This window comes from Sinocyclocheilus anshuiensis, unplaced genomic scaffold (genome assembly GCF_001515605.1).
Source record: "Sinocyclocheilus anshuiensis isolate Anshui unplaced genomic scaffold, SAMN03320099.WGS_v1.1 scaffold79, whole genome shotgun sequence".
Lineage (NCBI taxonomy): Eukaryota > Metazoa > Chordata > Actinopteri > Cypriniformes > Cyprinidae > Sinocyclocheilus > Sinocyclocheilus anshuiensis.
In genome coordinates, this window is record NW_015548213.1 from 689,870 (window position 1) to 713,534 (window position 23,665).

At 36.5% G+C, this 23,665-nt stretch overlaps 1 protein-coding gene across 1 annotated transcript in view; it reads left to right on the forward strand.

Moving 5' to 3' along the window:
• The window catches only part of pard3aa (par-3 family cell polarity regulator alpha, a), a 500,803-nt gene that overhangs the window by 282,420 nt on the left and 194,718 nt on the right, over positions 1-23,665 (forward strand). Inside the window, exons 14-15 of the mRNA XM_016440634.1 lie at positions 5,434-5,572; positions 20,658-20,844. Coding sequence (XP_016296120.1) covers positions 5,434-5,572; positions 20,658-20,844 — 326 coding nt within the window. The remainder of the gene's footprint in view (positions 1-5,433; positions 5,573-20,657; positions 20,845-23,665) is intronic.

A 23,665-nucleotide genomic window follows, 5' to 3' on the forward strand; every position in this document is an offset into this window, starting at 1 on the left:
TGAAATGAGGGCCTGATCGATTGTGTCTTGAGAGAGCTATCAATCAGCCTGACTGCTAAATTATGGTTTTATTAGCGCTGAGCCAGACTGCTGCTCCATGGGGCGAAGCGGGGCATGATGGGACGCATCCACACGCGCCAGACAATAAGAGAATGACTTCTGGATCTGTACTTCATTAGTTTATTTACTCTCTGATGGACCTCTATTACATGAGCTCATGGTGACTTACTGATGTCATATCACTGTGACTGGGATTCATGAGGAGGACAGATGCATTATGGGAAATGTAGTTTTGTGCCACAAAGACATTGTGAATAGGAAATTCTGGGTGTGTGTACGAGGCAGGTTTGTTTGACTGGAGGCGTCCAGGGAGCAGAAGCCCGGCTCCGAATGAAGACGCTCTCTGTAATCCACTCACAGCTCAGCAGGGAAACTCAATTGGTACACCTGAGAAAGTAATTGATTGAATGAAAGGGCAGCGTACTAAAGCACAGTGGCATTGTGCAGATTAGGTGTCACAACAGCCACTCAATCTGACTCACTCACACTTCACAAGGTGAACAGAGACAGTTGTGTACAGAAGAGATCAGCATAGCTTTCATTTGCTCTTTGTTGTCGGTAAAAATGTCTCTTTTTTTAAATGCCATTAAATAAGTAATAATACTAATAACTGAACTATATTGATGTATTTCCACACTATTTTCCCTACAAAAAAGAATATATAAATAATGAAAATCCAGTGTATAAAAATGTAGATACGTAAATATGTTATGTTTATTATATGTTTATAATGCATAAATAAAGCAAGTGTGTAATATGAGTGTTATTTTAGTATCATTGAAATACTATTGTAGTTTTTATGAATATTTTAATCAATCTTTATTTTTATATTTTCCATTTTCATTTTAAGAAGTTCAGTTAGTTTTAGTTATTCTGTTGTGTATTTTTTATTTTTAGTATATATATAGTATATAGTATAACTTAAATATATAAATGTTAAATACATTTAAATCTAAATGTACTGTATAAAAAAAAATCTATAAATATTAATGTATGTATCTGAAAATTTACAATAATTTGCCACTTTTATTGAACAACTAATTTTGATCTGTTCATATCCCTCTCCCTCCAGTCATGCTGTAGATGCCACAGGCATGAGTGCTTTATCATGTGACAGCCTGTATTTATATATCAGCCTATGTCCAGTATTCATTGATGGTCCCACACAGATGACTTAGGTTAGCCAATCATAATAAAGGTCACTTACATAAAGAAGTCCTAAAGGTACAGTAACAACAGAAAAAAAGCCTTTTTAATGCTAAATGGTCAGGGAAAACTAAATTACATTTTGGGTGCAAAAAACTTTGACTAATGCTGTATTATATGTGGATTTTAAATGGGTAGAATTTGGCTCCTTTAACTAAAGCAGTTGTACCCGTTCAGTGCCCTTACTCTCACCACTGAGAGAATTAATTCACCCATTATGGGGACACATAATAAACTGTCACTGGCTCAAAAGCACAGTATTCACAGGGTAAATTTGAGCACTTCGACCCACAGCTGCACAGCCTCGGGCGCTTGTAGCCATCATAATCCACTTGAAAAATAGACTGAAAATATGTGAGAGAGGACAACAGATCTGCCATAGAAAGGGGTTCATCTGCTCTCTATACAGGCGAGGAAATTAATGCCAGGAGAGGGAGAGAATGGGCTTGGAGAGATGCAATATAGAGGGCTAATGAGGCTGTCTGTGTCTCCAGAGAGAGCTGGACAAAGCAGAGGCTGCATGTGACAGCTTAAGACCTGTAATTACAGGCCGAGAGAGGGAGAGGGGCGCTGGATTAAGACCTCATAAACAGCATCAGGAGGCCAGCCCAGTCTGGAAATGTGTGTGTGTGTGTGTGTGTTAGAGAAAGGATTAGAATGACTATATGATGCTGCTATGTAGACAAGGATATTCTCACTGCCATCCAAGGTCAGAGAGGATTTTCTCAAATGTGTTTTAATGTAAAACATGAATAGAAGGTTGTATATTACAGTGATATTATCATGGTTAAGGCAACAATATGAAAAAAGACCAGTGCTCAATTGTTGCATTTATTCCATAACTAAGTTTTTTATTTGTGTATTTTCTGAAGGATATACTACTAGAATGATGGATGGATGGATAGGTTGAAGGAAGGATGGATAGATAAATAGATAGATGGATAGGTAGAATGATATGTAGATGGATGGATGGATGGATGGACAGACAGACGATGATTGGATGGATAGGTAGTATGATGGATAGTTATATGGATGGATGGATGGATGGATAGGCAGAATCATGATGGATAGATGGATGGATGGATGGATGGATGGATAGGTTGATGGAAGGATGGATAGATAAATATATAGATGGATAGGTAGAATGACAGGTAGAATGACAAATAGATAGATAAGTGACTGGATGGATGGATGGATGGATAGACAGAAGGATGGATGGATGGAGGTATAGATAAAATGATGGATGGATGGATGGATGGACAGACAGATGATGGTTGGATGGGTAGGTAGAATGATGGGTAGTTATATGAATGGATGGATAGATAGATGGAAGGATAGGTAAAATGATGAACGGATGGATAGGCAGGTAGAATAATGGATGGATGGATGAATAGGTAAAATGATGGGGGGTTTGATGGATGGATAGGTAGAATGACAGATGCAGGACAAACTAGCCTGCAGACTGCCAATCACAGCCTCACAGGAAGACTAGAAGGGGGTGTTTTAATACACATGGCCAATCCTGTTTGAGAAAGCACTAGATTAGGGGAGATTATGCCTGGAGTAGGCAGAATAAATGGGTTCATAATAACTGTTCACCTCCCTTCCCTCCCAAACACTGTGCCGTTAAAGATCTGTGTCTCCCAGAAGCAGATCATTTGAAACCAATCACCCTCTATTTTCTTTAAGAAATACTTCCTCGTCTCATTTTTATCTTCCTCTCATTCTGTCACAACCGTCAGACTTCAACAAAGGTTCATAAAACAAATCCTGGTTTTGTAATGAAAAGCTCATTGAGGAGAGTCAGGCTGAACAGTTTATTGTCAGGCTGCCCGTGGCACTTGCGTTGGATGAAGTTGTAATTGCGTTGACCCCTTCTATGCGTGCTGTTTTATCAGGCCCAGCGAGATAAGTCAGCAGCTCTAGACTTCATTAAACATCTCATCTATATAAACAGTCTGGTAGTTTCCCTCCCAAATACAACGTTTGTTGTACCCACCGCAGCGCCACAGACGTCCTGAGCAGATTGAGTAAGATATGTCTTGTGTGATCAGCATCCCACTGTCCAGGATGAATCTGGATTCTCAAAATTGTTTTTGGTTGCTATTGATCAGAAGACATCAATCTCATTCCTCCATATGTCTCCTCTGGTATGTATGGGAAAACTGGAGAGGATCCGAGAGCACCCAGCTTACCTGATCGTTGATTAATATCTCATACCCCAGCCTTAGCTAATCAGAGCTTGGCGTTCATCTCACCCCAAATCCTTGGTTTACCAGCAAATCTCTCTCTACTCGACTCTAGTTGACTCTAGTTGACTCCTAGGCACTTGTATTTTCTCATAGTCAGAACTGTCTATGTTTTTGATTGGGAATGTAGTAACTAATATGTAGTTACTACTAACATTTAAGTTAGAGATGTGCATAAACCTCTACCTTACAAGTATTTAACCTTGATGTATAATGTGTCCTGTACCATTTGTGTTATGAACATGACATTGTGTACCTACATTTCTAAGCTATCGGACTTGTAATATTTTCCCGGTGGACTATAAATCAAGTGAAAAATCTAACAGACCTATAGTGAAAGAGAGACCAGTATGAAAACATTTAGAAACGATCAAGAAAACCCTATGGATGGAAAGACAGTAGGATGGATGGATGGAATGATGATGGATAGATGGATAAGTGGATGTATGTATATATGGCTGGATGGATAGATATAATGATGATGGATAGATGGATGAGTAGATGGATGGATAGATGCATGGATGGATAGGTAGAATTATGATGGATAGATGATAGGTAGAACAATTGAATGATGGATATGTAGAATGATGATGGATGGATGAATAAGTAGATGGATGGATGGATAGGTATAAAGATTATGGATAAGTAGATGGAAGGAAAGACAGTAGGATTGATAGATGGATGGATGAATGGGTGGATGGAAGGATGAATGGATGGATGGATGAATGGATAGATGGATAGGTAGGTAAAATGATGATGGATAAGTAGATGGATAGAAGATGGATGGGTGGATGATAGGTAGAAAGATGATGGATAGATGGATAAGTGGATGGATGGATGGATGGATGTATAAGTAGAGCGATGGATGGATGGATGGATGAATGGATAGGCAGGACGATGGATGGATGGATGGATAGGTAAAAGGGTGAAGGATAAGTGGATGAATGGATAGATGGATAGATGGGTGGGAGGATGGATGGATGGATGGATGGATGGATGGATGGATGGATGGATGGATGGATGGATGGATGGATGGATGACTGAGTCATACCTAGAAATCAGAAAACCATTGGAGAATTGGTGGGCTCTTTTGACTTGGGTCAGTAAGAAAATTATTGGCAACTATCAAGAACACCCTAACAACCACTTTACCTCACTCTGAAGCACCTAAAATACCTTGCTTGGTTGTAATGACCTAGCAACACCCTGGGTCACCACCAACAACTTATGGATGAATGGGTAGAATGATGAATAGATGGTTAGGTAGAACAATAGATAGATAAATGATTGGTTGGATGGATGGATAAGTAGAATGATGGATGACTTGGGCAAGTAAGAAAATGCTTGGCAACTATTGAGAACACCCTAGCAACCACTTTACCACATGCTGAAGCACATAAATACCTTGCTACATTGTAAGCATTCCCAAAGTTCCCTTGAGGCTTGTTGCCATGTTCAGAGAGCTGTGTTTAAAAACAGACCTTGGACCTTGGTCTTCCTAGTCGCCAGACCCCAGCTGGTAAGAATGGGAGAGAAATATCACAGACCCTCATCTCAACACAGCCTCCTTCAGGAGAAGTTCCTTTGGGAGAAAGTGCAACCCTCTCACGATCAGTGTGGGCCCCCATGGGGGAAATGTATAATACTAAGGACATGAGAGCTCACAAAGGACTTAACATCAGACCACACTCACCAACAGCCTAATCAAATGAGCACAGTAACTCCTCTATTACCACTAGCGCGTGGGGTTAGAAATTAATTTATTCTACTTGTTCTGTGTTTGTTGTTACATCTGACAAAATTTAGAGACATTTGTGCTTAAAGCAAGAAAAACTATTTCATAAAGGGGCAAGAAAAGTAGCAGCTGAAAGATTAAAAATAAGCCAGAATAAAGAAGTGTATTTTTTTTTCTTCCCAGCAGGCTCCAGGTAGCCCACCTGTGCCTCTGAACTCTCCACGAGACGAACATGAGCGACGGATCTCTCAGTCGCTGTATCCCAGAGAGAGCCTGGATGACAACCACACCCCACGACCCACCATGATGGGTAGAATGATGGGTAAGCTGATGATAAACACTCAAATGGCCCTGTCACTTCACACAAAAATAGCTCAACTCAAACCAGCTAACTCCAATCTTTATTTTTGTTCTGGAGTTTGTAAATGGCTTTTATCAGTCTGCTGGTAGTTTCCAGGTTGCTCCAAGAATGTCATGCTTGTCATTTCACAATCGACTACTCAGTCTAGAACAATAAGCTCTTTAGTACCTGACGCAAAACCTCTTCTTCCTCCTCCTCATCCCCCTGCTTTTCTTTCACCCCTCAATTTCTTCTTCATCCTCCTGTTCTGACCTTGTCTACTGCGTGTGTTCTCACACTCTAAAAAATGCTGGGTTGTTTCAACCAATGTTGGGTCAAATATGGACTAACCCAACTGTTGGGTTAAAAAGTTAATTTAAAAATGTAAACAAAATTTAACCCAACAGTTGGGTTAGTCCTGAAAGTTTTTTGTTTGTATAATAATAATAATAATAATAATAATAATAATACGTTTATAAAATATCAATATCAGTGATACCTATTAATATATAAAATGAGTATTTATTGCAGTTATTTATTTGTTTATTTATTATCAGTCTTTCGCCTTTTTTTTATTTCTTTTTTCCCCCCTTTTGTCTTCACTTCTCATTCTGTCCTAGTTGGTTTGCACAAATGTATGCATTGACACTTTCTTTCAAAAAGCATGGGAGTGATTCTTCCCCAGCGCCAGTGCAGAGAAACTCTAAAACTTCTCAAAAAGCAGAACTTCAGAGAGTTTAGCTGTACATCTTCTCCGGAGGAAAGTAAAAAGGCGAAAGTTTGAGAAAGTTTACCTGAGGGAAGATGGCACCCTTCAGCTGTTGTAGGCCTGACACATTGTCATACATCTCATAAACTCGCCCCATGCTCCTGAGGATTGTTTCACCACTTGTCAGTCACGTGCATGACACATTATTTTTGTTTGTAAAAACGTGAAAAAATGCAACAATAACACATCACACATTTAATGGTCCATTGCTGATGTTCTGAATGACAGAATGTCTGTCACGTAACTTTACGCACTGCAGGACATGAGGACGGACCTTGATGTATGGACAAACTGTTGCGTTTGTCAGAGGTTGTTTTCTAAAGGACCAAGGTGGAGACCTGACTGACAAAGCATGCTGCATCACTGTCAGGAAAATAGTCTTCAGCAGCCACAACTCATTTCAGACATATTTGCTGTCACTCAGGAAAGAGCAGACATGGCAGGGTTTGAGCTACAAGGTTAGCGAGATAATGCCGTCTCGCATGCCTGTTATGACAGGCCGGGATGAGGAATTAAACTTTAAAGCTTGAAAACAGACTGAAATGAGAGAAAACTCAGAGGAATAAAGTGCTATAAATATAAATTGGTAGTTGATGGGTAACATTTATGTGACTAGATAAAGTTCAACAAGGAGAGGAGCTCACGCACATAATGGTTGAAGATTTCTTATTTAAAAAAAAAAAAACTAGATAAAGGAAAGTATAAATTTTAGGTTGTGTATCTGGTCTCTATTTATTTATTTATTATTTTTTTGTTTTGTCTGCATTTATACCTGTTACTGATTTTATTACATATGGCCCTGAACAAACAAACAAAAAAACAAACAGTTGGTGTAATGATATACAGATTTTTTTTTTTTGTTTGTTTGTTTTTACACACTTGTCACTATTTGATTACAAATGGTCCTAAATAAATAAATAAACGAACGAATTAACAAACGAACAAAATAGTGGCAAGTATAAACCTATGAAACAATATAATAATAATAATAATAATAATAATAATAATAATAATAATAATAATAATAATACATAATTTTGTTTGACTTGCATTGTCTTTGACATTTTCGACAAATCACACGCTGAATGACCCAAAAATACTATTTGAAATGTGATCTGACCTTTCAGACTGAAATTAATTTCTGAAAATCATATTTTAATTGGTTTTCAAACCACATAAAGATGTGTTCATATGGTGTTCTGCTGTTCAGATTGCAAAATTACAAATAACTAAATATATTCAGGTCTCTTCTGTCCTTCTTTCCTTGTCACATGTAACATATTTCTACTTTCTAGAGTTAGCAGCCGTGCTGTAGATGTTGGATTCTTGTAGCCTTGTAAGTTGAAGTTGCTCTTAGTGTTACTTCAACACGTTAAACACAGTTAAAGTGACACACAGGACTTTTTCCTTTCATTTAAGGGGAGGTGGTGTACCAATTTGAATTTGCCCTTCACAACTGTTGATTTCCAGAGAGAAGTGCCTCTAAGTGTGTGACGGGAAAGGTTAGCCCCATTAAACAGCGTAAACAGGCACTGTGGCCAAGGCTCGCTCCAAAAAAACGGCATATATGGGTGCATTCATAGTCCTTTGTGTAAAACGACATTTCTGTGACTGGTGCTTCTTGGAGACTCACTAACCATATTCTGCCCATAGACAGACATTTTGAGGAATATTCTGAATGAATCTACCTCTGAATGACAGTCATTACAGTAGCGAATGCCTTGTGCGCTTGAGGTAATCATAGTGGCAGAACATTTTAGCATGTAGTCATTTAGACAGAGTCCCGGAAATCATTTTCAGTACTTTTGAACAGGGCAAAAAAATATAAAATGAGAAAAATAAGCCTTATTTTGGATTAACATGTGTAATACATAATAACATTATAAACGTTATGGATTAAATGAACACCATGGTATTTTGTGAGGGTGGTAATTTTGTGGTCATCATTTGTGACATTTAGAAACTGCTCTGTGAAGTGTGTGTGTCCATATGATTAGTCTAACAGCCCGGCTAACAGGAAGCCTTCTCAGAACATTGGCTAACGTTCTGGCAATGTTCTCTTAAAGGGGTCATATGATGTTGCTAAAAAAGAACATTCATTTCTGTATTTGGTGTAATGCAATGTGTTTATGTTAAAAAAAAGTAAAAAAAACACATTTTCCACATACTGTACATTATTGTTGCTCCTCTATGCCCCGCCTTTCTGAAACGCGTTGATTTTTACAAAGCTCATCGGTCTGAAAAGCGAGGTGTGCTGTGATTGGCCAGCTATCTTGTGCATTGTGATTGGCCGAATACCTCAAGCGTGTGACGGAAATGTTACGCCCCTTACCATACTGTGATGCCGTGTCCCGGCGCGACGAGACAAAACCAATAAATCCCATTACAAACGAGGCATTTGTTGCATCCAGTGGGGACATAATTACTGATTATAATGACTTAAGCCCCGTTCACACAGAACGCGTTTTTTGCAGTGAGAGGCGCCTTTTTTTAATTGTTTTCGGTTGGCAGTGAGCGTTCTGCGTGCTGTTTATGCGCCCTGTGCGCCTCGCGTTTTTGCAGGAGCGCTCTGAGCTCCTGAAGTTGAAAAAAAGCAACTCTGAGCAGAAAAAGAGCCCGACGTCATTCGCATTTTTTCCATTGTCCAATCGAATGAACGGAGAGGCGGGCCTTCCGTTGTGATGACGAAAGTTTACCATTGCTTAGAAAGTCCGGAGACTGCTATGTTGGAGGAGAAACTTTTGGTGAGAAACTTTTGGGTTACCCGGAGCAGTATTTTTTAGGATTTCTATTAATATGACCGTTTACTTAACAGCAGAAACCAAAGATTTTAGTTAGCAATACGTCTTGTAATTCAGCTACAATTTTACTAGTGCTATACCCAGCCTGGTCTCATTGTTTATACGTAGGTATTAGTACTTAACGTTTACAAGCACAAAACTTTAAATTTTGTATGTTTTTGTTGATGCTGAAATGTAAAATTTAGACGTATTTCAACGTTTAAATCGTACAAATTGCAACATATTTTTAGCTAAAAAATGTAACATGTTTATGAATCTTTTATATCATTAAGATATTTGTATCAATGCATTTTTATCATTTTATCGATAAGTGATTTAGATTGTTAGACCCCTTAACCTACCCCCAAACCTAAACCTCTACCCATTTTGTAGTGAATATAAAAAGATATAAAATGTAATAAACCGGAATGTGCAGGGAAATTACCGTTTTAGTAACAATATAGCATTAAATATATATTTTTATAGTCTCTAATCCCACTCCTACCTCTAAACCTCAGTTGAATCTAAATTGATTCCTTTTGCAATTATGTTGCGTTTTTGGTTTATTTTATGGTTCTATTGTCAGTCACAGCATGTCGGAGAAAACACCTTTTGTGTTCCATGGCAAACGGAGTAAATATTACGTGATAAGTAATGGTTAAACGATTGCAGAAATGTTATTAACTTTAAGGGTTTAAAGTGTAGTCTTGTTGAACATTGTGTAATCTTCGAAACACTTTGTTATCATATAAGAAATGTTATAATTTCTTAAGTAAATGAGTAAACAATTTAATAATGCAACTGAAAACATAATGCTAGTGATATGACAACTGAATACAATAATAATAAAATACCGCTATTTCAATGTTCATAAGGATTCATTTGTAACTTGTTCATACGTAAATAACTTACGTTTTAGGTGTCGTCAGTGCATCATTATTGTATATTTAGATGCTGTAAATGCATCACTATTGTATGTTATAGTGTTTTAGTTTGGCTAGTGATTCAGCTTGCAACTGTGTGATGACAGTTTTATATATATATATATATATATATTAGGATTTATATTCAAAGTACATTTAGTCATTTGACAGGGACTTTTATCCAAATATGTGGAATGCTACAACAAAATTGATTCATCTGAAGGAGACGCCAACATGAGGAAAATGCTTTGGAAACCCATATATCACAGTGCTAATTATCTTCTTTAGACTTCTTTTATTCCTCAAACATAAAACTAATTAACAGTAAAGCTAATGTTGCTTGTCTTTGCAGCTGCATTAGTGATGAAACGTAGCTGCTTCAAAGTTAAACTAGTTTTTTCATGTGCCGTCTCTGATGTTTGTTCTAGCTCAAATACATTAGGTTGTAAATGAATGAATTGTGAATTATAATCTTGTAATATTTTATCTTAATGCAGTTTCTGTTTAGTATCTGTTCTAATATAAAGACATAAAAGAGCATTAAAACTAAACCCTGTGAGTCAGAGTGATGGGCGGGGCTATTAATCTGACAGTATAGTGCCATCACATTGATTGGCCGCAGTCGCTGTCAGTCAGATTGATTGGCGGCGCTGTCGGTGGCTGTCAGTGGGAAGGGCTGCCGGCTGTGAAACTGTGTGAAGATGTAGCATATACACTCAGCCTTACATCAATCTAACTGGCAGTGTGAATCCACCTCTCTCAAGTCGCTACTGCACAGGCTACTTGTCAAGGTATAATGCAGCAGGTGGCAGATAACGTCTTGGGCTGAATCAAATGAGCTTTTTCTTCTTTCTCCATCTCTCTTTTCCTCGTTTTTTGGCCAAGACTCTGAGGGATAGATTGTTTAAAGGAGTAGTTATTTTAAGCAAAGTACAAAAGATAAGCAAGTTCTTGGCTGTAATTTCTTTGCTGTGGAGTGCATTAGCATTCGTGCTCGCTGTGAGCACAACTTTGTCCGAATTGAAAGTCCAGCCGGTAGAGGAAAGTCACACTGTGGCGCAAATTGAAGAGCCGTTGCTTACGTCTGGACGTGCTGTTTTGCAAAGAACCTGTTAATGAAAGAATGGACAGAACAAAGGGATGAAAGGGTTTTATGGTGGTTATGTGTGGTCAGCATCAGGAGCTGAAGAGTGTGGAGGAACAACTTTACAAAGTAAATGTGGAAATTCACTTCACTTGTTAATGGCTGGACAATTTTACAACATTTACAGGCCATTAATGTTTTAAACTGGCATTTTCTCTGGCTTTTTTACACAAGCATTTTAGAATATATATAACAATGTGTTTTGGTAATTATTGTGTTTTTGCAGCAAATTGTGTAAAAAGCAAGTCGGTTGCTGCAGCATACTCAAACTAAAAGATCAATCGTCGTTTTCTTTCTAACATTTTCATTTTGTTAGCCCAACGCCATGAATGTTTTAACACTATGGACTCTCTATAGCTAAACTTCTGATGGTAAAATATACAGTTCAGTGGATTTAATTCAGTTTATCTCTTTATACTAATTTTAATTTTAATTCAAATTGATTTAAAAAAGAATAAATTGTTTAAAAAGATGAAAATAAAATGATTGATTTCTTTAAAATAAAATAAATAAGGGACACCAAACTTTTGAATGGTGTTGGACAAACCAAATTTGATTTCCTCGTCAAAGCCGATTTATAGCTCAGTCTATAGGAAGGGCAGACATATAATCTATAAACAGACATACGTAGATACATTAGACGAGAAGTTGGGCTTTTAGTGTTTCACTCTTTCATCACTTCTATGCGTGAATCTCGATGTTGTGACCGTCTTTTCCTCAAGGAATGTTTCTCCATGGATCTCTGCTCTCTTGTGAATGGCACTGTACCAGAACTAGAATGACAGAGGTATGCTGGGAATTGCATCAGGCTAACAGCGCCTCCTCAGCCTCCCTCGGCGTCCCTTAAGTGGTTTGTCTGCGCCTGTCAGATTAACACACTCGCTGTAGTAACCTGCTGATGAAGACTACAGGATAATGAGAGCTGTTATGCTAACAGGAGGAGGGTTGATGGGAGATTACAGACTTATAGAGTGACCACAGAGAGACCGAATCACTCGCACAACAAGAAGTGGAAGACCTGCTCTGGTGGCTGTGGCCACCTGTGACCTGTGTTATTACTGTGACATACACTGCTCCGGGACACGACCTCTGGAGTATTACACAAACACAAAAACAATGCATGTATACATAATAGGCCTGTCAATTAACACATTAATTCACTGCAATTAGTTATAAAACAATAACATGATTTAAAAAATTTACACAATAATTTGAATCCCCCTGACCTGTACTTGGATTGGGTGTTTTAATTTGCCTACATATAAATGCAAATAATTAATTAATAAAAACAAATCTAATAATATTAATCACAGTCTTTGTTATGGGGTGCTTATGAGCACCCTTCTGAATTGTAAAATGACAAATGGGACACTCTCCGTTCTCGTGAGCTTCACAGGCACATGCAGCGCAGAACACAAGACCTCAAATCCACATCAACTGCGCTAGTTGGGACGGGGCCTAAATGCAAGATTGTAGTCTGGCCAAGAACACTATTTTTGGAGCAGTTTAGCTTTTAGCAGTATTTAATTGTTTGCTGTGCTTAATGCTTTTGAAATGGGAAAGGAGTTTTTTTAATATAATTTCTGAAAGGGAAAACTTTTCAGGTCATGTCTTTGTGAAAGCTGATTTTTTTACTTTTCTTGTTGTGCAATATGGCCATGATTATAGTAAAACCAGGGTAAGTGAAGTTCGATTTTGCTTTTACAAATTATAGTGTATTTAATTGTAAATGATATTTCATACTTCTTGAGCTAATGTTGTACTTCAATTCCTCCAAACAAAGGATGTTTTGTTAAACATCCCATCTGGATTTCAGTTAGAAATAAATCTGTGTTTAGGTCTTTCTCAGAGAAAGTTTGTGTGATTGCCCCTGAACTGTCAAAATTTGTGAAAGACAAACTAGCTCAGTTGTCTCATTAAAACAGAAGAAGCTACTTAGGGAGTCTACTTTTCTCTCACAGTTTTTTATTGTTTTTAGTTTAAAGAGGGATTATGGTAATAATGTTGTCTTAAAATGAATGATCAGTCTAAATGATATCCAGTATAATACAAGCCTAAAGAATCGGGTGTACTGTAATTGACATTTGTGAACCTGGAGCACAAAAGCAGTGTTAAGTCGCTGGGGTATATTTGTAGCAATAGCCAACAATACATTGTATGGGTCAAAATGATTGATTTTTCCTTTATGCCAAAAATCATTAGAACATTAAGTAAAGATAATGTTCCATGAAGATATTTTGTAAATTTCCTACTGTAAATATATCAAAACTTAATTTTTGATTAGTAATATGCATCGCTAAGAACTTAATTTGGACAACTTTAAAGGAGATTTTCTCAATATTTTGATTTTTTTGCACCCTCAGATTCCATAATTTCAAATAGTTGTATCTTGGCCAAATATTGTCCTATCATAACAAGCCATACATCAATGGAAAGCTTGTTTATTCAGCATTCAGATGATGTATAAATCTCAATTTCGAAAAATTTACCCTTATGACTGGTTTTGTGGTCATTGGTCACATTTATGCATTTGGCAGATATATGTTTTTATCTGAAGCAACCTACATTGTATTCAAGGAACCCATTTTATAAGTTATTGCATTTTCCTGGGAATTGAGCCCATGACCTTTTTATTGCCCAGTGTTGAATGTAGTTAACCAAATTAACATATGGTTAAGATTAATTGGCTTAGAGGTTAAGTGTTTGAATTGTCACAGTAGTGATAATTCATAGAACATCTTGTGGGATTCAAACCTATAACCTTCAGGTTATATCAAAGGTGGTTGGGTTGATCTTTATTTTTGCTAGCTTTAGAGGGGTCATGGGCACTTGTCAGGTAGTTTGTGTTGATGAAGGGTGTACTCAAACCTTTGCCAGTTGACATTTATGCATTTGACAGATGCTTTTGTCTGAAGCGACTTACATTGCATTCAAGGTACACATTTGATCAGTTCTTGCTTTTCTGGGGAATCGAACCTATGACCTTGATGCTGCTAGTGCTGTGCCCTTCTGGTTGAGCTACATAAAGACTAATGTTGTCAACCAAAGCAACGTATGGTTAAGAGTAATTGTCTAAAATATTAAGTGTCTGAATTGTCATAGTAGTGGTAATTCATAGAATTAGAATTCATCTTGGGGGTTTGGAACCGGCAACCTTCTGGTTACATCCCAAGTGGTTGGGTTGATCTGTTTTGCTGGTTTTAAAGAGGTTATGGGCACTTATTATTTAGTTGGTGATGATGAAGGGTGTACTCAAACCTTTGCCAGTTGACATTAATGCATTTGACACATGCGTTTGTCCGAAGCGACTGGCAGTACATTGCATTCAAGGTAGACATTTTTATCAGTCCCTGCTTTCCCGGGGAATCGAACCTGTGACCTTGACGTTGCTAGCACTATGCTCTACTGATTGAACCACTGTACTGGAAGGCTAATGTTGTCAACCAACACAAGGTTAAGTGTCTGAATTGTCACAATAATGATAATTCATGGAACGTCTTGTGGGTTTGGAACCTGCAACCTTCTGGCAACTTCCAAATTGGTTGTATTGGTCTTTTTTGCTGGTTTTAGAGGGGTTATGGGCAGGCTGGGAGACCAGCTAAACTAAAAACACCTAAAACCAGCTTACACCAGCAAACCATTTATTTTTTATTAAGTTAGAATTATTTTGGCAGGGAGTAGATGGAGTGATTTGTTGTTTTAATGGCTGAGGATATTCCTTTCATGATTTCCTGTGTTTACAGTATAAGACCATTCTCAAGTAACCTAACTCAAATCAAATGTGACTGTGCTAATGTTGCCAACACATATGATGCAATACAATGTCAATTGTGCACTGTACTTTTGGAAGATTTATTCTAAAAAAACACTGCATCAAAGACCCTCATTTCAATGATGACCCTCTGGATTTCCCCTGACCACAGCAAATCACTATGGATGGACATTCATGACAAACTCTTGGCTTTCACTCACTCCCCCGCTTCTGGGAAAAGTTGAACTGATTGTTGATGACTTTGTTCCTAAATACATGTGAGGTTGTGATTAATACCACATGTTGGCCTATTTCTTTCATTTAAACATTTTTTGGATTACCGGATTACACAAAGTTGAATTTTTTTTTTTTTTTTTTTTTTCAGTGACTGAAGGAAACTGAAACCTTTATGTTCCTGCACGCCTGTTCGGTGAAGCCCAGATTTCAAATGACCTTATTTAGATGTTCTTGAAAAACCTAAACTCAATGTACCAGCTCATCAAAAGCCTTTCCTCACTATAAGCTAAATAAATGAGACCGATAACGTGGCCCGTATGGGCTTGCTAATGATTTTCCATCTGCTTGAAGAAACCCAGTGGCGTGAGCTTTCAATTTGTGCCCAATATTTGGGATAAAGATGCATTTTGGACCCTATGAAGCTCAACCATCTTGAAAACCATTCTGGTGATCGGCACATGTCATGTTTTGGATGTTGCCATGCTGGTTTTGTGCCAAGCTCGACCATCAAGACCACCATGTTCAACCAGCTTCACCAGAAAAACCATGATGGTCAACCAGTTTCTTCAGCTACATTTTACTTGTATTAGCAGCTTAGCAACCCAGGCTCATTGGAAATACGTGCCTCTAAATAAATTTCTGCAACACCGTTATTACGTACCTTACTGCACATTTCACGGCAGTTTCAAAATGAAACATCCAGTGAGTGGCGCTAAAACGCGGGTTCAATATGTTACACTGTCACATTTTTGTTACGTTGATATAGGCACGTATTGCTGTGTTTGTATTACATTGCTTCAGGTACGTATTGCGGTGGTTCATAATTCATATATCCGAGGAGTGTCGCTAAAATGTAATGCTCTATCGTGTTGGAAATATCCCCTACACCAAACCCAATCCTAAACCTACCCGATAGTGTTAACAAATGCAAAAGTGAAATAAAAATGCATTTCTTGATGCAGCCGTGCTATTTTAACTTCCTTATGCGGACATGAGCGGTTTTGTTGAACCGTGGTTTAACGAGGTTCATACCAGAGCTCTTCATCACTCAAGTGCAACACTGTATCGCGTGTGAGCAAACCTACTGAATTAGAAAACTCATGCATACGGTATGAAGCTGTATATGTGACGACACGTTCAAAAGTATCAGTTTTTAAATCTCGCAGCATGTTAAAATTGTTTTGAATTCATAACATATTATTCCTCCAGTAATTATGCGAAAAGTAGGCTTTATTGATCAAAACTGTGTACCTGCAAATCATACTTTGTGCGAAAAGGAATAAAAGTTGAGTGTTCATTTCAACTGGAAACTGCAGCGATTCGTATGTATAGATATGTTTTTTTTTTCAGTTCTGCAGAAATGTATTTAGAGGCACATATTTCCAATGAGCCCTACTGTGTTGCAGCTTAGAGTTGCTTAATTTTAAGGTTTTGACCCTATGCTTTATTTACACTTGATGTACAAGAAATACAAGTAGCAGCAGGATAGCTTTTATGGTCCCCTGATGAGTGATTCTTCAAAGTCAGCTCCCCTCTGCATCCTGAAAATCTGTTGCCCTCTGTCATTCTGGATGCACCATCGAGGAACTGATTTCATTCAAGTTTATTTGTTCAAACCCTGATTTCGGGGGCCAACGCTGCTCTGTACGCCAATCAGTCCATTCCCACAATGTTTTGATTCAGGGCCCAGCAAACAAGCATGGGGGTCTATTTGTTATAGCAAGAGAGACCCTGCGAGGGGTCGTTTGATCGCAGCATGACAGAAAACAACAGTAGGCCTCCACCATGCCATCAGCACCCTGCAAGCAGAATTCAGTGCAGATTAAACAGAAGAGACAGTTACGAACACAAACGGCTCCTTCATGAGACCCAACGGTCTGGGAAAGACCGCACATGATAGCCTTGATGCTTATCCTCAAATGACCTGAATCAAATGTCCTCGGGATGCAAGCAATCTTCACGATTAAACAAAAGCACGATGTGTTTGGTAAGGAAAGCTCTTTTGGGTAAAGCAACAGTCTTTTGTTTTTGCCTCGGTCATCCAGTTTGAGACAAAATGCATCATGTTTAGGTTGTGTTATATGAAACGATTCTAGAGGAACAATGTGTTTCTTGAGGTTCTTTAAGTGGGTAATAAAGTTATTTTTGCACCGTAGGGGCCACATCAGCACTAAGATGGCGACAATTAGTCTTACTTTTAACCCACCCAACTCTTCACATCGCACCCCTCGACTCTCATCCACACTCTGGATAATGGATCTAGACAAGGTGCTGAGAATATGTCAGCAGGATTTGTCAGTCACTAACACCTTCCCTCCAGAACAAAGCTCTCTCAAGAACATCCCGCAGAGCTTTTTTGGTACTGCTTACTGAGCAGGTACCTCATTGTGCCTTCACAAATCATTAGAAATGCTGTACTCCTCTACTGCTGATTTCCTGTTCTCTTCTCAGAGACTAATGTATGATAAGCCAAGTACGCCTTCGCTATTTTTCTTGTCCTGCAATTAAGAGGTCCGTTTTTAGGCAGATTTTTATGATTCACCATGAAATCATGAGTGTAAGTGGGTGGACGGGGGTTATAATCTCAATAAAACGGTAAGCCAATTAGTCGACCGCAGCAGAATTGTGGTCGCAGCGTTTTTATCTTCCATGTTAAAGACTTTCACCTTTTCACAGTGTCACAGTGGCTATTTCTATAGGTGTCCTTTACGCCATTTAGCATAGCCAAGAGTAACTCTCCTTGTATGAGGAGGTCAGCACTTGTGTCAAAAAATCTGTAGGAAAGGCCTCATTTAATGCAAGATACGACTGTATTCAGCAGTAAAGCCAATTAAAACCATGTTCTGCATGAGCAAAAAATGACCTTGCATGGACAGCCTGCACCTTTTAAGTGTATGGATCCTTTCTTTATTTAGTTTTATTTATTTTTTTCATGTGGATTTAATTTTGGTCACTGGCAGTTTCTGGAAATTTAATATGCTATAGGGTCCGATTTGTTAATCATTTTTTAATTCATTTGAAAAAAAAAAAGAGGACATTTTTGCATTTAATTTACGTTTATTAATCTTTGACTCTTCTATGACCAGCATATTTTTTTTTCCAGTTTCTGAATTAAAGTTTAAATAACCAAAGTCATTCATTCATTCATTCATTTATTTATTATTTTTTAATTTTAATTTTAATTTAATTTTTTATTTTTATTTATTTATTTTATTTTATTTTTTAGGCATGAAGTGAAACTTGTCAGGGCGATATCATGGTCCTGATATCATGATGAAGAAATAAATATGTATATTAATTATTCACTCTCAGTTAAGTTTCTTCAAAGTAGTTTGACTTAGTTTTGTGTTATTGCTTGAAAAAAAAAAAGTATTTGTCTGCCAAATTAAACTTCACTGGTGCACTTGCAGAAAGATGCAGAAAAAAAGCAATAACATTGATATTTATAATTAATACATTATGATATTTGTTTAAAAAATCATTGAAATATATATTTAAAATGTTTTAGAAAATAATGATTATTAATTAATAAAAGAAATGATTAGTACAAGTAGATTAAGATGTCTACACACATATATTATGTAAAGATTTGTATATATACAACCGCTCGGTAACTGCTTCTCCAGCGTTATGAATGAATGAATGAATCGTGGATCTCCAGCGGGGCTCCTGTCCTGCAGCATCAAGGCCTCTTGTAAACGTCCAGGCGACCTTGAGAGCTCCAGAGCCACCAGTGCTTTGCATTTTCTAAGTGTTTCGTCAGTCGTGTTGATGAAATCAAATGAAACTCCTTATAGTTTCTTGATCTCGGTCTTCATATCTCACCCCTGCGATGCTGGAAACGGCCTTTAAATGTCTCGTCTCAAGTGAAAACGCTGCTCATCCTCAAGTTCCTCAAGCTGAGCTTTGTAATGTTTGTCATGCGTACATGTTGATGATTTAACAATGAAAGTTTAGCGCAGCAGATAGTTAAATGTCTGATTAGTCTAAGTTAAGCTGAGTCTCACAGGACAGCGCTGTAATTCTGTTCACTTCCTGAAGATTCATGCCGTTCATTTACTCTTCAGGATTGTGTGTGCATTCACACATTTCAGGAGGCCTTTACCATGTACGCTCTGATGCCAGTGCACTAAATTAACATGACAAAGCTTCTCTAATGGACTCTACTAATTACAAATTGGTCATTTTGGTGATGATTAATCCAAAATGACATATACTTATTAACAGAAAGAGCCCTTGTGGAGTGATCTAAAGTTGACTTCCACAAGGACACAATGCTTTTGTGATTTTGTGATCTGCCCAAAAGGTTATGAACTATCAGTTAGCAGTCTAGATATTTAACAACTATGCTACGATGTCTAATGACAGTCAAAAATAAGAATTGCATCATGAGCATTTTATTTTATTTTATTTTATTTTCAAAAACATGCATGATGGTACACAACTAGTTTAGTTTAGTTAATATTTTATTATATTTAATATTTTTAAATTGATCTTATTTATTTATTATTTTTGTTTTTATTTTGATTATTTTTATTTTTATTTATTTTAATAGAAACATGCATGATGGTACACAACAATTTTATTTTATTATTGTATTTTAGTTCAGTTTAATTTATATTTACTTTTATTTCTTTTAAATTTATTTTATTTTATTAAACTGATCTTTATTTATTTTATTTATATTTTATTTTTACCTAATTATTGTATTGTATTTTTATTTATTTTATTTTATAGTCTGACCTCTCCTGAATTACCCCCTTTTTTTATTTTTATAGATAAAATCCCTACGTGACCTGTGTTTAACATAAAACCAGTCATGAAGTGTTCATTAATTGTTATCACATGCTAAAGCTGCAAGTTTCAGACGCTGCACGCTCGGCATAACGCCTGGAAACACATAAACACTCATTTATTTCTGCTCATGTATTTTGTTGTCTGGGCCGCACTGAAACTCAATCTCAGTATTATTTTTGCTGGGAGGACGCCAGGGTTATTTTTTCATCTAGGAGCAATTACATTTGATTGCTCTTAAGCTGCTAAAGTTGCAAAATGACTTATAGTTGAAATAAATACACTTGGAACGAAACACGGCGGAACTCCAGAAGTTCATGTTTGGATGGAAATGCCTCATTTTAATTGTGAACATGTGCTTTTTGTTCTGCTCAAACATCTTCGTTTACGCTCCGTCTGCTTTGTGTATTTTTTAGGGATTGTTGACTTACAGTAAGTGACTTTTTTCTACCTGTGTTTTGATTTCAGACACAAACGTAATTGTTGCTTTTGCAGTACATAAATGTTTATATGGGACAGTTTGGTCATATCTGAGTGTACACCTTACTTCCTACATTTTCCGAGGGATTTGAGTCACTTTTTTTGTGGTCATTTAAAGCCAGTTTGTCCGATCTCAGAAACAGTTGTGGGTTTTTCCAGCGTAACGTTGACATGCTCTCTCTGTCTCAGGTCACTACCAGCTGTCCCCCACTGTGAACATGCCCCAGGACGACACCGTCATCATTGAAGATGATAGGCCACCTGTTCTTCCTGCCCGCTTGTCTGACCAATCATCATCCAGCTCCCACGATGACATGGGATTTGTGACAGAAATGCCAGGATCCTGGCCCAAAGATGTCCAGATACAGGACGAAAGGTAATGTTATCACCTACCGCAGAATCTTCGGGACATTAATGAGTTGAATTAAGTACATCACATATTTTGATCGGTTTAAAGGTGCACTCCTATTAAATGTGGGTCAGCTTGCTCTGTTGAGACCTTATTTTTGGACACTTTTGAAATAAAAGTTTCCCATTAAACACCAATTATAAAATAATAATATATATGTGGGTCAAAGACGTTAAGATGTCCGCATCAAAAGAAATTTACAAAAGTGATTTTATGTCCATAGAAAGCATATTACATGTAAGTAAAGTGTCTACTTTTAAGGTTTCAAATACGTTTTTGGAGAATAAAATGTTAAAATTTGGTTGAAATAATGCTACATCGTCATTCAGTGTAACACAATATTTATGTAAAAATTCAACAACATGCTTATTCTGACCTGTACATATTAAAATATATAAAAGAATAAGGGAGCGGATTACATTTTATTGTGTTTTAAATGAGTAAAAAATTCTTACTGACAAATGGGCAAAACCTAGGATAGTGGCAAATTAAAAAAAATTAAAATTACAACTAATTAGTATTTGGGGTGAAAGTAATTAGTCTTTTAATATGTCATAAATAGATTTTTTTGTTGTAAATATGCCTGACAAGATTGTTACACTGAATGACATTTTAGTGGGTCTCTTCTGTAAATCAGGGGAAAATGTATGATATTTATTTTTTGCTCGGAAAAGCAAAAACTAAATTGCAATTAAATTAAACAGAAAACTTTTTAATTTTTTTGGGAAAAAACAACAACAATTTAAAGCAGTATTACACGTATTGTTTTTATGCTTAAACCCTTTTTCGTCTTTGACCCATGTACACACACATAAAAAAATTATAAATAAAAATAACAATACATAAATTAGATTAATTTAAAAAAATAAAATCATAAAATTCAAAAATATTATTTTAAAAATGATAAAATAATAAAATATTGTTTGTATCATTGCACTTAATAAACAAGCAGGGTTATTATAGTTAACAAACTAAAAATAAAAAAATTAAAATCTTACTTAGTAAATAAACATTAACTGAAATTAATTATTAAAAAACATATCTTATTTCTGCCAAGGAGTTGCCCAAGGAAACTTTTTTTGTTTTTAGTTTAACTTGATGTACTAAAATAGCTAAAACTAAAAATGAAATAAAAATAATAAAAAACTATATAGACATAAAATAAATAAATAAATGAATAATAATAATAATAACACACAACAAAATTACATTAAAATGAGAAGTATAAAAATTAAAACAAATACTAATAAAAATTATAATAGTACCTCGATACTAAAATAACACTGTGTAGTAGTAATTATGCTTTTTCCTTTTTTATTTATTTTTTTATGTGGTTTTATATATTTTATTTATTTATTTGTGTGTTAAGTATGTGTAAAATATGTAACATATTATTGATAATTGCTCTACACAGTGTATTTAAGGCAAGCTGTTTGTATATGGCAGCGTTTGGAGATCAGCCAGAAAATCACAGCTAACTTTTTAACTTTTATGGTTTGTCAGAGGACAGCTAATCACAAATGATGCTCCTTCATTTAGTACCGATCGTCAATAATACATCAACCCATCAAAACTACAAAAACAAAACCTGATTTTGAACCCTAAAATGTTTCCTTGAAGCACAAAGAGTGAGTGCAGAGTCATGTTTAATTTGTTATTGAAATGCTGTAGTCTTTGGCATTGAGTGATTCAGAGCTCAGCTAATGTGTTGTGATGTCTGGTCTGTCACAGCCGTTCTGTTTGCACGCAGCGCTGCTGGAGACGTGAGTGCGGTGTGGTGTTTGTGCACCAGCAGTGTTTTATCTTCAGCTCAGTGTTTGGAGATCCTGTCTTGTATATGTGTGTTTAATAATGCAGCTCAGCACAAAGTCTGGACATCTTCTTTTTTTTTTTAATAACATAAGTGCATGGATCTACCTGTAGTTATAAATATATAATGTATGCTGTTAATATGGTCAGATAGCACAGAAAAATTGTTGTTTATATGCAAACACTAATATTTTTCATATGCTAGTATGGTAGCTTTTGAAGCTTTTTTTATTCATTACAGTAAGGATATGCATTGTATTAAACCCTCTTTAATATGAAAAAGTGACAAATTAGGTTCTAGTGTGACTGACTTAATTTGACGGAAATGGTTGATAAATTAGTAATTACTGAAGCTTATGCTAGCAGGAACAGCTTTATTGATATTATTTATATACTATTATAGAACATTTTTCAGTTTTCATATTCATGTTAGTTCTTTTATCATATCTGTAATTATATTTATATTTAATTTATTTTATTTCACTTTATTTTTAGCATTTTTAATACTTCACCTTAAACTTATTTCAGTTGATTGCAATGATTTTTTTCCCATATTTTATACAATGTTTATATTATGTTTTAGCTTCATTATAATTGTTTTCAGCTTCATTTCAATATATACAGTATATATAATAAAGATTTCAATGCAAAAGGAAAGGCAGTAGAGCTGACTATTTCTGTCAATGGTAAGTTTCTGATAACGTAAGAAAAGTAGTTTAAATGTTTTGCCACTCGATCGGTGATCGGCCTCAAAAATCATGATCGGAGCACCCCTGCTTTTCATGCGGTGTCTCTCTCTCTGCGTGTGTGCACTTCTTTTGTGGCGGCAGCGGCTGAGCGCACAGAAAAAAGCGCGCAAGTTTAAATTGCTTGAATGTGTAAATTGGCAAGACAAAACATGTGCAAATGATAAACTTTCACTCTATGATGGTTAAACTTAACAGTTAATCCGCGAATCACATGCGTGCCGAACCGTGCA